At 39.6% G+C, this 16,627-nt stretch overlaps 1 protein-coding gene and 1 long non-coding RNA gene across 6 annotated transcripts in view; one reads left to right on the plus strand and one right to left on the minus strand.

Annotated features, from left to right (window-relative positions):
* KCNIP2 (potassium voltage-gated channel interacting protein 2) overlaps positions 1-16,627 on the plus strand; it is a 133,968-nt gene that overhangs the window by 111,452 nt on the left and 5,889 nt on the right. The window contains exon 2 of one of the 5 annotated variants that reach the window (XM_078389440.1): positions 13,838-13,940. The exons of 3 other annotated variants lie outside the window; for them this stretch is intronic. In XM_078389440.1, coding sequence (XP_078245566.1) covers positions 13,838-13,940 — 103 coding nt within the window. Of the gene's footprint in view, positions 1-2,117; positions 2,849-13,837; positions 13,941-16,627 lie in introns of those variants that run through there. One more of the 5 variants, XM_072995661.2, reaches the window with a different exon arrangement.
* LOC140705983 (uncharacterized) lies at positions 3,796-6,561 on the minus strand. Its single transcript, XR_012085652.2, has 3 exons — positions 5,475-6,561; positions 4,227-4,356; positions 3,796-4,041 (listed from the first exon to the last, which is right to left on the minus strand). It is a non-coding gene; the product is annotated as an uncharacterized LOC140705983 (long non-coding RNA).

Consider the following 16,627-nt stretch of genomic DNA (forward strand, 5'->3'; position numbering starts at 1 on the left):
ATTATGTATATTATCAAATATCTCATTTCTTTATCTACAATCTCAGGTATAATGTTCAGTAAAAACAGTTCCAGTTTAAATGGTATCTCACAAGATACAATTTTCAGAGACAGCTCAGGCTTGATTTGATTAAGGACCCACTTTGTCTTTCTGGCAGTCCAGAGTACCCACAAACCTCTCCATCTGCACTACATTAAAAAAAAATCATTTTTTTTCCTTTCACATTTCTTAAATGTCCAGCTTTCACACCCATACATGATGACTGGAAATACAAGAGTTGATCTTGATATTGTTCTCCAGTGACACATCCTTATATTTGATGATCTTTTCTGTTTCCTTCCTTGGTGCCCTTCCTAATCCAAGTCGTCTTCTGATTTCTTGACTACAGTCTCCATTTGGATTGATGACTGAACCAAGGAATACAAAAACCTCTATTTCAATTACTTCATTGCCAACATTAAAATTGTGCAATTCTTCTGTAGTTATGCTTTTGGTCTTAACATTCAGCTGCAATTCTGCTTTGGCAATTTCTTCTTCACTTTCCCTAACAGTCATTTGAAGTAATCACTGCTTTCTGCCAGTAAAACGGTGTTATTTGCATAACTTAAATTATTAACGTTTCTTCCAGCAATTTCCCTTCCTTTTTCATCTGAATCCAATCTGGCTTTCTGTATTATATGTTCTGTGTAGAGACTGACCAGATAAGGAGATAGAATGCATCCTTGTTTAACATCTTTGCCTATAGGAAGCCATTTTGTGTCTCCATATTCTGTCCTAATGGTATACAAGTTACGCATCAGGACAATCAAGTGCTGAGACACACTTATTTCTTTCAGAACAACCCATAGTTTCTCATGAGCTACACAGTCAAAGGCTTTGCTGTAGTCTATAAAGCATAGACTGATCTTCTGAAATTCTTAAATGCTCTCCAGTAGTCAGCAGATATTTGCAATATGATCTCAAGTGCCTCTTCCTTTTTGAAATCCAGCTTGAACATCAGGCATTTCTCACTCCACATAAGTTAAAAGGGTTTTTTGGAACCCCTTGAACATCACTTTGCTTGCATGACAAGCTAAAGTAATGGCCATATAGTTACTTCAGTCCTTGGAATTTTATTTCTTAGGGAGAATAATACTGTACATTCTACACATTCCTCTATCATTGCTCATATATGGATGGTAATGATTCTCTTTATTTTTGTTCTCTGGGACAGGGTGTGTTTCACCCATTGCAACAAGTAGATCTTAGTTAGTGTTACTCTTCAGACTTTGAAGGTGGGATGCAAACATTGTTTCCTTGTGCCAGAACACTAGGTGTGTGGCAGCTGCCAATAATTAAGTGTGCTATTTTGGGGTTCAGTTTATCTGCAGGCTTCAAGGCCAGAACATCTGTTCTAATGTTGGCTCTTTTTTTTCTCTCTCTGTTATGTGCTACTTGTATTACCTAGGCTGGTATGGAGCTCTGGGGAACTTGGAAACTTGCATCATCTTCTGTAGCATTTCATTTAGTTGGTTCAAATAAATTTATTGTCATATAATAGATGTTGCCTCTTAATACTGCTTTGATCTTCAGACAGTGTGGGTTTTCCATTATGATACCTTTCTCCCCTCTCCACTCCACCTGTTTTGTATCACAACCTGTCTGATGAAGAGTTCTGGAGAGATGAAAAGTGTACTTTTTTTACTTGGTGGAATTTCCGCTAACCTTAGCAGAATGTTGTCTAGGCTGATTGTAGGCTAAATCCCATTTTGTGAAGGCTTTAGTGAACTTTATTTTATTTGAAGTGCTTAATCTCTGTCATATGTACAGCTGTCCCCCCCCCATACCAAACAATTCTACATGAGAAAAAGGCTGCTGTTGGATCTTGTGTGAAAACCAAAGGAATTAACTCTGTAGTTTCCACATGGTGATTTTTTAAAAATACAGTATAGTCAAAATCAGGTGAGCTCTGCTCATTTTATGTGGAAACTCGGCCCTATGGAATGGATGTTCAAGGGTTTCACAGTAATAACAACTTATGTGCAATTTCCCACAGCTAATTGCAGCTAATTGACAAGGTACCATTGTCAAGATGTGAAATTTTGAATATGTAGAGTTTTAAAGTAATTAAGGGGGATGTAGAAAATAGGTTGAATTTTAAAAATGCTAACATAACAGGCCTAAGGTGTTTCAGGACTTGTGATTTGCTCTATTTTATTTTACTACCATGTTTCCCTGAAAATAAGACAGGGTCTTATATTAATTTTTGCCCCCAAAACGCATAAGGGCTTATATTCAGGGGATGTTTTATTTTACAGTCATGTTATTTTCTGGTTGCTGCACAATGGTGAAGGGTGCGGTTTCACTTAACTGGGGCTTATTTTTGGGATAGGGCTTATATTATGAGCTTCCTGAAAAATCATACTAGGGCTTATTTTCAGCTTAGGTCTTATTTTCAGGCGAACAGGGTAGACCCCTGCATTTTTAGTTCATTGAAATCCACAGGCTCTGAAACTGTTGCTTACAGCAATAATGCTTATCAACATAATGGCAACTTGCCAGATTCTGATTTGCTGGAAATGCAGGATCAGAAGGAGTAAACACAAAAGAGACTTCTGTTTTAAACATTTCCTTGGTGCTTCAGGAGCCTGTAGTTACAGATCCAGCAAAAGAGAATGTTTAGAGTTGGAAGGGAAAGTTGAAAATCTGGGAGAAATATAAATGGAGGAAGGCAGGAGACACATGGGATAGAAGGTAACAGAACACACTACACACACACACAGAATACCAATGACATGGATACCAGGGAACAGCAACGTGTAGCAGCAGCAATAGATGGGGACAACATGGTTCAAACGGATTTGACTGGGTGAGCACTTAGAGTAATTTTCTGTGTACTCTTTTTATAATATACTTAGATGCTAAGAAAGTAATTTTCTTTACTATTACTTTTAAGAATTTTGATATTTTAAGATATATAGTCTCAGTTTTTCCTTTCTAGGCTATAAGCTCTTAAACTTTAAAATGTAACCAATGGCAATTTTAAAACATAACTATGTAGGTAGTATGTCGTATAACATCATTTAAAGTCTAAGTTTTGTTTTTGAATATACTTTTGGGGTTTTTTTTGTTTCAAATACACTTTTGTTGTAGGAATTTTGGATGGCAGTCACATCTGCAGGTTTTCACAAGTTGCAAGTATGAATTTTTGTTTAAGCATTTGTGCCTACAGTTTTTCTTGCAGCTGTAAACATGTTTTCAATAGTTTGACTTGCTACTTTTTGAAATATTTTTATCATATGGAATATAGGAGCAATGTAAATGAATAAAGCTTGTATCAGTAGACATGCTGATATGACCTAGAATTATTACAACAATGAAACACTTATGCCTTGATACCCAAGAGAGATTTTGATATGACTGAAAATGATTGTCTGATTTCATTCTGGGGTTGACCATTTTATGGGTTAAATGCTAGCTGTGACAAACACAGGGGTCTGATTTTCCCCAAGAGGTCTATAAAGTTCTGTAGGACATTAAGCTAGAGGATATTCAGGCATCAGGCTCTCTGATCTAACACCATGGCATTTCTTGGATGTGCAATTGGCATTTGACAAAATCATGTTCTGCCATCTCACTAATTGGCCACAATTAGCTATAGCAAGTTATGCAAACCTTAAGCAAATACCAATATGATTCTGGCCAGTTTTTGTTTATTCCAGGTATTTACAAACTATGTTTCCTCTGATAAGGTTGATGCAGTCTTAAAAAGCCATAACACACAAATTTAAATATTAAAACCCTGAGAAAGAACTATGCAACTTTAAATTTTAATCCATGAAGATCTAAAATGGGAACAACATGCAGTACAAATGTAAGATAAATCAACTCTCTGGGAGATTACCAAAGAATCTGTGTGTACAGTATGTGTGCACAGTGCTGGACTTACAGTGGAAGACAATTTAAAAATAAAGTCATTCTGCCTCAGATTCCCTCCAGTTAATACCCGATTTCCTTTTCTTTTTCTTCTTATATTTTTCTCTTCTTTCCATCTTGAATAACCTGTATATTGATGTATAAATATTTTGTTATATTTTATAAGTTGTTATGTATGTTGGAAGCCACCTAGAGTGATCATTCAAATAGATAGGCAGGGTATAAATAAATAAATAAATAAATAAATAAATAAATAAATAAATAAATAAATAAATAAATAAATAAATAAATAAATATGGCCCTGTGCTCACCTGCCAACACTAGAGTAGCCTTCTCCAAGCTGATGCTTCCAGATTTGTTGCATTAGAAGTCTCTTTATCTCTAGCCATCATGCAGTTGACTGGGGATGATGGGAGTTTATAGCACCAGAGAACCGGAGAGCTGGAAGGCACCCAAAAAGGTCATTTGGGTCAACCCTTGGGCAATGCAGGAATTCACAGCTACAGCATTCCTGACAGATGGTTATTGAACCCCTATTTAAACTCCTGCCCCCAACAAAGGACAGTACACCACCTTCTGAGACAGGCCATGCCATTCTCAAACAGTTTGTGTCAATAGAAAAGTCTTCCTAGTTTTTAGTCAGAGTCAGCAGCAGCCCAAGCAGTCTTGCTGCTTAGGGGAGCAGAAGCGCTGCCACTGCCTCCTAGCTTTAAAGACCTCATGGCCGCCTCCTGTAGTGCTGCCACCACAGCTATTGCCCCATTCCCTCTCAGTAGTCCCAGCTGCTGTTCCTCATTGTTGTTGTCTTATTATCAGCCACTGGACCTCTCCGGAAAAACAAGACACCAGCTCCTCAAAGTGGCTGACAAGCAGAGAACTGGCTCTGCTTAAAAACATACCAGTTGCTTTGAACAGCTGGCACTTTTGCAAAGAGGCCATCCAACACTGACAGGAGAAATGCGGAGGAGGAGGAGAGGAGGAAGAGAGCTGTAGCTGTTGCCAGAACAATCAAACCAGTGAGTGAGCAGAGGAAGGGAGGCAATGATGGCGGAAACATGAGTGAAGCCTAAAGGTAGGGAGGGAGAGAAGAGATCGTAGGGATTTGGGTGGGTGGGGTGGGTGGTGAAGATAAACCTCTGATGTTCCTGGTGCTCTGCTGCCTCAGGCACTGGCTTCTACGAGTAACTGCAAGGTGGTGGGGCCAATCCTGGTGGTGATCTCTCCTTTCTTGTAATTTTAATCCTTTGTTTCATGTCTTATCTTCCTGAGTAGTAGAAAATGAGCTTGCTCCATCTTCCACATCACAGCCTTTCAGATATTTGAAGATGCTTACTATATCACTTCATAATCATCTCCTCTCCATTCTAAACATGCTCAGGCCCTTCAAGTGTTCCTTGCAATATGTGGTCTCTACACGTTTTTCCATCCTGTTTGCTCTCCTCTGGACATATTCTAGTTTGTTGATAACCATCATAAATCAAGATGTCTGTCCAGAACTAGACACCAGATTCCAGTTGAGGTCTGACCAGAGCAGAAAAGAGTGGTACTGTGGTACTTACTGTTCACTGCCCATGATCTGGACACTACACCCCTTTTGAAGTGCTCTTCAGTACATCTGGGAAATGCCATGTTGTGGGCGGCGGTGAGACGAGACCTTTGCCTTAACAGAACCTGTACAAATGAGAAGGTATCTGAGTTACAAATCACAGGAAAGCTGCTATTTCCACAGCAGGACTATTGTTTCAGCCTAGGGCTCCTCCTCCATTAATGTATCGCAAACAACAATATTATGATGTGGCAAAGGGAGTACTATACAAAAGATGTTCTGAGGACACATTTTGACATGCGGGGGGGGGGGAATAAAGAAGAAGCAGGATGAATTTGTCAAAGGCAGGTTTGTCTCCTTATTAGGAGGAACTACTGAACAGTTGCATGGACTGTCTTGCACGGCTGTGAGTGAAGACTAATCACACAGAAACATTTATTCAGACCCCAGTGAAAGCTTTTTTTTAGTGGATGCAGGGCTTTGTGCATCACAAGTTCAAACATATCCAATCCCCTTATATCTTGACATAGTTGAAGAATGCAAATAAAAAAGTTTCTGGGGATTTCCCCCATTTTAACACCAAGTGAATCAGTAAAGCTCTCTTGTGTAGGTTCTGATGTACAGGTTGTTCTCAGTGGGACTGAAACATTGAACAGCATGCCTTTATTCCTCCTGGGAACACTTGCTAAACAAGAGATGGTTGTACAATCAGTGGAACATGGAACATGGAACAGGGAACCATATCTCATATTTCTGTGCCCATCATGGGCCATTCTCCTGTAGTAGTGGATTGTGTCCTTTTCTCTTTCATTGTCCAGCTTTGCCTTCTAGGAATGGGGACAAAGGCAAGATATTATTTCTCTCATATTCAAGGAAGACATTGGTGCTCTTTTAAGTAACTTTTACTGTTTAATCAAGTAGTAATTTTAACTTCTAAATGTAGGAGGGCTTTGAGCAGTCCACAATTCAGTGACTGCATTAGCTATAAACTGAAAGTGCAGAAATTGTGATAGGAGTGCCTGCCCTGAAATGCATGTTCTTAAGAATGGGCATATGATAAGAGTACTGTACATGCTTTTATTATAAACCGTTTCTGGCCCTTATTGCTACAATGATAAATTCAGGAGACTCATTTATTGGATAAGATTTAAGTATCACCGTGTCTTGTTTGCTCGCCTCCAACTAGGGAATAGTGTCCAGCTAAGCAACCCCTACCACAATGGAAACAATCATCTCCTTTCTTTTTGCCCTAGATTCTTGGTACAAAATACTCAATAAAGGAGTTGTATGATTAAATATCATAAAGCAATACTGATCTCAGTTATCTGAGTGTGTGTCCGTATGTTGACATAACAGATTCATGGAACAGGGTAGGGTAGCAGAAGGTTCAGGAGGATCAGTACAGCTTTGGACTTTAGCCTGATAGCTTTTGTGGGGAACTTTGTGCAGTTTTGTGGACAATATTGGCTCATCATTTCTCTGATAACCACAGTGCAAGAAAGCTCAGTAGATGCTAGCTCCTCCTTTTATGCTTGCAAATCCCTTTAATTTGAGATGAATGAAATAAATAGTGCAAAGTACTGTGGTGAAGTTAGGGGTTGAGCCACAAATCAGAATGATTGCAGGGCATCTTGACATTCCTCCAGTGAATGTAACCGAGACTTCCTTATATAGTTTAGCCTTCTGCAATCTGGCACACTCAGATATGCTGGATTGCAGTTCCCATGATACTACAGTCATTGGCCTTGCTAGTTCAGGAAGATGGGAATTGTTGCCTAGCACAATACCACCAAGTTAGAAAAGCATAATAAAAAAATGTTGGCAGAATGAAATATCCAAAAGAAGGGTACTTTAGAAGTGTGGGAGATGGCAAGATGGCACATTTTAGAAGCTTCCTGTAGGTAATAATACTCTGTATGTTGAACTTGCTGTTGCTTGTATCCCACATGATTTGACACTTGATACATAACCCTGGAGCCCACAGAGAGGATATTGTCCTCTTCTCTGACAAGGTAGTGTGGAATAGTGTTAACAGAGTGGGACTAGAAATCAAGAGACATGTGTCCAGATCTCCACTAGGCCATTGATCTCACTGGTTGCTCTTGCGAGAGTCACTTTTTGTCAGCATGACGTGTGTCAGAGGCTTGTTATTAAGGATAAAATGGGGAAGAAGAGAGCCATGTAAACGAACTTGAGCTCACTGGATGGAAAGAGGGCCATAAATGTAACAAAATAAATAAATATAGAGACTTGCTTTCTCTTGGTGTTATTTCTATCCTATTTTGCCAGTAACTCACTTTCTGGACAACCTTGACATATTTGTGTCCTGTGGGTTGTGGTGTCCCCTAGCAGCCTGTGTGGTAGTTCTATCTGCATCGAAATGTCATTGTATCACTGCAGGCATGCCATGCCAGAGCTTAATGGGATTGGAGAATCATCTTTGAAACCCATGATTCTTCAAAGCACCGTCTTTCCTACTGTCCACAGGCCCACGAACATGCTGACTCATTTGGTAGCCCAGATACCTCTCTTCTTCAGAACCATTTTAACTGGGTGGGGGCTAGCAAGGGAAGATGAAAAAGCTGGGTATATTGATTATGGCTCTGAAGTGCTGGCATCAATAATTCAGGAGAACAGTTGGCAGGAAATGGAGGCCTCGGTGTGTGTGTGTAGGATGTGACTGCTTGAGGTGTTGGGGGGGTACTGCAGGAAGAGATGAGATAAAAGCTTGGCCAGGGATATTGACACACAATCAAATCTGAAATAAATACTGGGCAAGAGCAGTGATTGAAATTGACAAGCTGATTATCCCTTGTGAGATGAATAAACTCAGCCCTGCATCCTGAGTGCTTGTAGTGCAATGAAAATGTGAACTAGTGTAGTGAGATATAACCTCTAATCAAAGGCTAACCACCCAGAGATATAAATCATCTATTTGCTGGACTGGGTGAGCAAGCAAGAAGGCAATTCACTATCTCTCTTTTGCCCTTGTGACATGAGATATGGCATGCATACCCAAAATATCCTTATCCACCACCCATCAACATGGTAGGAAACACCATAATCTGTCTATTAACTGACTTTATTCATGACTATACCAGTGGTCAGGAATACCTGGTCTGTTACCTTTCTTCACCATCTAGTTTACACATCTGTTCATTACTATTTGGGAACACCAGATTATGGATTATCTTGGTCTTGGCCTGTAGTGGCACATCCTTCTTAAGAACCTTTTCATTTCACAGTACTTTGGAAATACAACATAGTTTAAGATTCATGGAGGCCTTTTATGTGCAACAGCAATACAAAGTGTGTTTCTATGGGATAGTCAGTCTCCTCTTAAAAGTTCTGCCTCTACTCTTACTTTTTGGCCTAGTAGATGGAGATAACCCTCCCAGATTTTTGGATTTTTAACTGAAGAGGAAATAAGGCTTAGCAATGTTTCTAGTTGTTAGTGGGATATATCAATCTTATTGAAACAATATATAAACTGATAACTGAAATCCTATAACAACAGTGCTTAGATGCATATAGGAATTACCTCTGGGTAGTTCCCAGTTTGTAGCCAACCTCCAGCATCTGTTTAGAAAGGTTTTTGGAAGAAACTAGTACCAAAGAAATAAGCAATGTACAGAAGAATATAAAGATAAAAATAACTTCAAGCTGTCCTAACATGAGCAAAATAGAATCCCAACTTCAGACTGAGTGGATCTCCAAAATATTCAGATAAACAACATTAAAGAACATATCAGAAACCTTCCTAACTGTTTCTTAGGCATTGGGAGAGCAAAGAGTTCAGAGTTCAAGAAAGTTTTAATGGGAATTTGGCATTGGGATAGCAAGTATAAATATCAGCAGATCAGAACACCTTTTGCAATGAGTGCCTGTAGATGATCCACTCCATTAAAGCAAAGCAAAGTTAGCATCCAAGCTTTGCCCATTTGGATTCTGGGAAAGCATGCGTTATGCATATTTTACCTGATTCTCTATAATGACTCAGTCAATTTCACAGAAAGAGGTTTTCTTGAAAAAGCTCATTGATTGTACTTTGGTGTCTTAGGCTCTCCATCAGAGGTGTTATTTTTGTTCAGTACTCTGTGGCTTAGGCATTAAATTATACTTTCTGGCACTGCAAGCTCTATGAACTCTGTTCTTAAACCAATATGCTACATATTCTTTTAGTCAACCAAAGCACCAGAGAGATAATGTGGTGATCACGGAACAAAGGAAAGGCTAATTACCTTGGAGAACAAAGGAATCAACAGCGAATGTCCAGCCACTCGAGCCTACTGGCAATGCCCTGAGGGCTCTTTTTATTGACTTAGCATGATTTTACATAGTATGTTATAAGACAAACAGATAGGATACTAGTTACCTAACTAGGATGGGCTAAAATAACACACATGTATGCTGATTAATGTTTATAAATCAAATAAAAAGCCTCTGCCTCTGTTAAAACCAAAGGGGATAGAGTTGAACTTCTTTAAGATCTGTATGTCAGCTCCAAAGTCTGTCTATGACCTTTAAGAACCACTGACTAACCACGATCATGCTGGGCCTTTTAGATATCCATTACATTTCATACACTACGTCCCCATTACTGTATGAATGGCTGTGCTCTGTGATGAAGTAGGCTATGGTTCAAAAAAAAACTTGTTAATCTTTAATCTATCTGGAGGAGACATTTCTTTTGGAAGTCTGGGTTCTAGAGATCCACAGAACGGAGCCATGCCTCATTCCTGGCACCTTGGTAAAATTAAGTTTTAGCCCTGCCTGCCAATTGCTTTTTAAGGGAAAAGGTTCAGAAAATGGAATTCTTGAGAAATTGGAGATCAAACATGGACAATCTCTCTCTCTTTGCTTTGCTTTAATGGTTTATTTACAGCAGAATCTCTACTTACAAACTTAATCCATTTTGGAACGGTGTTCATAAGTAGAAATCTTCATTAGTAGAAGCACCATTTCCCATAGGAATGCATTAAAAACCAATTAATTGGGTATGAAATATTGCCTATATAGTTTTTCATTGGTTCCTCTCTTTGATGACTTTTCCAGGCCATGACTGAGGAAATGATGTAAATAGGACTTTAAAGTCCTCTCTAACTTTTCCCATCAATAGTGCCACTCCTGCATATTAGGGTCTTCTTGCTAAAGCTCTTTTTCACAAGACTCAGCTAGTATTATGTGATCTTTGGCACAGGTAGTTGTAACAGACTGTGTTCCTTTGGGCCTCGTGGAGTGAATTCTGTCATTTGTACCTCAGCTTCCTTTAAACTTGCTCAAAGAGCTGTGGTTATTTAAGAATTCACTGGACAATGTTAGTTTGATGATTATTTTGTGTTCTCTCTTAGGAAAAGTAGGGTTAGCATCAGGATCAAACTGCACCATGTGAAACAAGAATCTTAACTAGAGATGGCAGTATGTACCAGGAGGTAAACAGTATGTGTGTGTGTGGGGGGGGGGAAATAAGCTGAACAGTAATTCATCCTCCCAATCCAGGAAGAAGCAAAAGTCCAGTGCATAAAGAGTAGCATAACTGGGCGAAAGAGGAGCTGAAGCCACAGAGAGCCAGAGTTTGCAGAAGAAAAGAAGCAGCAAGTTCTGCAGAGGCTAAACCTTCAGATTAGAACTGAAGAGTCATGTGGAAGAGTTTATATTGGCCAGTGACCAAAGCCAGAGAGCAGTGAAAGGGTGGCCAGAAGGAGTGGAATTGACCTCAATTTTGACCCTTAATTTATAAAAGGATGCACCATTGGAAAGAAAGATGGCTACCAAATCCAAGACTGGAAGTTCTTGGACTGGGAAGGTCAAACTAAATGACACGAGAGGTGTGCAAATTTTTGCTTTTGGATTACAATTCCCGGAATTGTTGCCTGGGAAATTCTGGGAATTCTGGTCCAAAAACACAAAACTGCATACATCTAAATCAGTAGCTCCCAACCTATGGTAACCCAAGTGTTCTTGGATTGCAGTTCCCAGCTGTACTGGCTGAGGTTTCTGGGAGTTGCAATCCAAGAACACTTGGGTTACCCAAGGTTGAGAACCACTGTTCTAGATCAGCCATTCTTAACAAGGGCCCTATGGTTCCTTGGGTGGCCTTTGCACATTTGAAAGAGGCCACAGACTGTAAACAATTCTTCATACATCACCTCATAGGGTTCGTTATGTGACTTATGGAATCCTGATTCAGCCAGTATTTCTTTTATATTGTCTTTATGGCTGTGGCCAAAAAAGTTGAGAGCCTGCTCTAGATTAGACATGTTCCCATGGTTCTGTTAAGAAATGCTGTCCAAGTGGTGAATGATGTCTATTTGTTGTAGCACATGACTTTCTTCACCTAGGTGCTTTGCATTCAGCATGCTTTATTTTGTGATAGGTCACTGGAAGATAAACCAGGCTCAGTTTACAAGTCTGATTGCTGAAACATGAAATATCATTGGGAGAGGAGAGAAGAATTAGGAAATATGCATCTCTCCTTATCCACTTTGACCCTGTCAAACTAACAGGAGCTGTAATCAATGGACTGCAGTGTTGAGGAGAGAGGGATCTGACTTTTTTCTTTTGCAGTGCATTTGACTTGGAGCAATCTGTTCATGATGATATTATATTTGTTCTCTGGGCTGATTTATTATTTATTGTGCATACAGAAGTTATTTTCTATGGGGTATGACAATAAATCTGTGGAGTGGGTGACCAGTGGGAACAAGTGCTGCGCAGCCCACCAGTCTATGTTTGTAAACTGCTTTGGGATCAACTGTACAACTTTCATTGTATGAGGAAATTATCTGTGTTGTTACTACCTTGATAGAAATTGATTGGGTTGTTATGTTCAGTGGAACACACCAGACAAAAAAAGTGTTTGTGAAGATGTGAGAGAATGAGTGGTTTTGAAAGCCATTACGTCAAACACAGTTACTATCTTTGACATTATTTAAAGCCAGGACAGCAAAAGGAAAATTTCCCCAGAGAGCTCACTATCTTTTAATGTTCCACTATTGTATTCTCATTGCTTTTGCTATCGACTTGTTTTCTGTCTGTTAAAAAAAGACCCTTTTGTGCGGATCTAATTCTCTTCCTTCCTAGAAGTGTTTTTGCACATGTCGCTAAGCCTGTCCAGCTTTGAGTCACACGGTTTCTCAGCTTTACCATATTGTTTGTCTCTGCAGTTATTCCTCTTTTTCTGCACCTGTTAGTCTTTGCAACACTGTCCTGTTTTGCTTGGATCATCTTTTTGTTTCAATTGAAACATGCATGTGCACAGAAACACATGTGCACATATGCATCAGCTTAATGACAGCAACACTACAATTGGCAAGAACGACATTAACCCAAATGTTCTGCAAATATCAGTAGATGTGGGGGAAATATATGTGCAGGGCTATATAGTGCTACCTGCTGGATCTCAACAGCTATCTAGTAACAATGAGGATAGCAAGTGGTATACCTTCAAATTCTAGTACCATGACCCCAAAATGTATCAGGGTGTGTTTCTCCAGCTTCCCTTGATATAAAGGTATTTCCATGCATCACATGACATCACTGGAAGCTCAACCACATGGCTTGAGATAACACTGACATAAATTAAAACTAGAAATAAAAATAACAGCAAATATATGCAACAGTAAATCAAGCCATTAAAAAAAAGAAAAGAAATGGAAATAAAAGTATCCACTGAATGCCTTGCAGAACAAAGATGCCTTCACAAGGAATAAAAAAAGGAATCAGTAAAACTGAATTCCTGTTGCTTGGTGTCATAAGTCACACTAGAGTAGGCCCATTGAATCAAGCAGCTTGGTGAGTCAACTCCTCTGCAAGTTCCATATGTTCAAATGGTCTTACTTTAGTTGAAACTTACTATGCTAAACTAAGTCACAACTAGAGAAGGCCTATTTGAATCATTGGAATTTGTAGATCGAGCAAAACCAAAAGAAAAAAAGAAAAGAAAAAAAATGTTGTGGCACTTAAAGATTAACTACTATATTTTAATGTGAGCTTTTGTGGACAAGTCCGTTTCCTCAAACAGAAGAGTGGGACTGGATCCTCTTTTTGCCTTAAAAATGTCCCCAAGAGTACAGTAGTTTACAATTACAACCATACGAAAGTTTAAATTCATGTTATATAATTTCCCATGTACCCTTGCTGTGATTATTGTAGAATCTTGTTCATATTTTAGAAGGCTTTAGTTCACTGTTGGACGTGCTGTCATTGAGCTGGATCTTATTTTCCTGCTGCAGTGGGTGACGCCATGCATGCTTGTCCCCTCTGACAAGTACCATGTCTGTTGTGTCTTCCACTGATAGAGGGGGTAAGGGTGGGATGAGGGATGTCGTGATACGTTAACTCTTCTCCTGGTTGGCGATTGTCATTTCTTTACAGGCAACCCACCTGGGCATGCTAAAAAAGCCTTGAAGCAGCGGTTCCTCAAGCTGCTGCCCTGCTGCCGCCAGCCCAAATCCATCCCTTCAATCAGCGAAAGCAAGTGACACTTTGTGCCTTTTTGCGTGTCTTTGTGCTGGGACATCATAATACGCAGGAGCAGGAGAATGGGAGACAGGTTTTCCTCTGTAAAACTTAAGTCAAACTTGATGTGTCATTTCTCTAAAAGGAAAACCTCATCTGAAAAGTATAAACACATTGGAACTGTATTGACTCAGAGGAGGAGCCCAAATGCAGTCTCTCCACCTAAACCCATTCATTATAACACAGTGGCTTTGGGGATGAACTTGAGTCCAGGGCATGGATCTTATGGAGCCTTTTACTCCAACTGGCACTGCTCAGAACCAATAAAGAGAAAGGTTCATAAGTTGGAGACTTCCTTCTAAGCCACTACCTAATCAATGCCTCAGATGTGGATGCTCTAGCTCCTTAATGTTTTTCATATCCTGTTTCCCCCAAAATAAGACCTAACCTGAAAATAAGCCCTAGTATGATTTTTTTGGATGCTCATAATATAAGCCCTACCCCCAAAATAAGCCCTAGTTAAGTGAAACCCCGCCCTCTACAATTGTGCAACAACCAGAAGATGATGACATGACTATATTTGAATAAATGTAGAAATATGTAAAAATAAATATAAAAATAAAACATCCCCTGAAAATAAGCCCTAATGCATTTTTGGAGCAAAAATTAATGTAAGACCCTGTCTTATTTTCGGGGAAACACAGTACTTAAGTCAATATTTGCAGAGAGACCTGGTATGTCATAGGTTTGATACAAGCTAAAGATTTTCTGAAGGCCCACAGCTATCCATAGTGCTCATCCCATGATTGAGATTAGTGGTTGGTTTGACATTGTCAAAGGACCAAGTCCTCCTACATGTGTCCCTCTGGGATGGGACATGCTTCACATCACATGTTCTCTCACATCAGGGTTGGAGTTGGGTTTGTTGACCAACTCCTAATGGAAAAGTTTTGGGTGCGTGGCAGTTTTATGGAATCACAGAATGTTACCTGAAGTGCAGAATTCTTCACTTTCATCTCACTCACATCCACTTACCTACTGTGGGTACTAGAGAACGTCTGTGGTGGTGCTTAGTGTCACATTCTGCCCAGTTTACAAGAGGTCAGCTGTGAATGTCTCACTAACCTACCTCACAGCCACACACACAATATGATAGGTAGCAAGAATCATGTTTGCTCCTTTCACAGCAAAGATGGTTTTAAGGTTGTAGCTGGGGAAGTTGCTACTTAATACATCCAGGTATTAGAGATGAGGGTTTCCATGCCCTATAAACCCCCCTCCCATCCCACAACTAGGAGAAATAAAATGGACTATGCAGAACAGTAAACACTATCAAATAGACAGTGCTGAATAAAAGAAACTATGCATGGAAGCCATTTGTTTATATGAACTACCAAATCTGTAATACAGAATTTTGAATTTTGTCCTCATACAAAATATATATAAACATTTGTTTCTACGTATTTTTCCTACCGCTTCTAAACATGGAAAGGAAGTGTGTGTGTGGAGGGGTCAAACTCACCACTAGTGACTAGATTTGAGGATTTTTGCCTCATGACAACAGATTTTATTGCTTATACTACTATTCTCACTGAAATGCTCTGGATTTAGCCTCTATGAAAACATTTGTAATAAAGAATATATACTGTACTGTAGACAGAGAGGCAAACATATGTAGGGCTCACCACAATCTTTTGAGGTGGGTCCCTTCCTCTTGGACCACGGGAAAGATGCGGGGGTTCATCCTGGTTTGTCTGTTGACATTGACTGAAGATGATACAGAGTAATTCAGGTTGATCTGTCTAGATGGGGGGGGTTGGGGGCCCACGCAAAAAATACCGAGAAAAGCTATCTACAAGCTACCAATAGGCTTACTCTCCATGATTTTGTCTAATTTTATTTTAAAGTAATCTTTGCCAATGGCTGCCAATTGTCATACCTTTTAGCAGTGAATCTGTAGCCTTAGTGAATAATGCATAACTTTGTGAAGCATTCTGGGGAAAAAGTTTGCATGCCACAGAGTCAGACTGCTTGTATTTGTATATTGTTGAATGTCTCTCCACTTAAAACTACTTCTCCAGTACCTCTGCACTAAATCCAATTATAGTCCTATTCATTTCAACACTAAGGCCAGAGGCACCTTGATTTTGATGGTACTACTCTTGGAGCCTCATGGTGCAGTGGTTAAACTGCAGTATTGCAACCAAAACTCTGCTCACTACCTGAGGTTCACTCAGCCTTCCATCTTTCCAGGGTGGATAAAATGAGTGTCCAGATTGCTAGGGGGGAGGAGCAATGTGTAGTCTGCATAGTTTGTAAACCATCCAGAGAATGCTTTAAGCACTATGGGGTGGTATATAAGCAGTACACTTTACTTGGTGCTGAACTTGGATTCTCCCCTCTGTCACTTATTCTTTTATAACATTAGAAATCTGATTTCCTTGATTGCTGTGAATAGCTCTATTATTATGGTTTTGCCACCCTTGAAACTGACAGGTGATACAGGTGTCACTGAAAGGGCTGAATACGAGCCCTTGTATCCTTTGATTCCTGAAACACTTTGTACAGGTTTGAATCTGATCACCACAATGCAGCATGAAGTTCAGTTTTAGCAAAGAACTGGTAAATATGTAAGCATCCTTGGGGTATAGCTGATATTTAGGAATCTGAGACAGTTTTAATAGTTTGCTGTCCATTCTAACAATA

This window comes from Pogona vitticeps, chromosome 3 (genome assembly GCF_051106095.1).
Source record: "Pogona vitticeps strain Pit_001003342236 chromosome 3, PviZW2.1, whole genome shotgun sequence".
Classification (NCBI taxonomy): domain Eukaryota; kingdom Metazoa; phylum Chordata; class Lepidosauria; order Squamata; family Agamidae; genus Pogona; species Pogona vitticeps.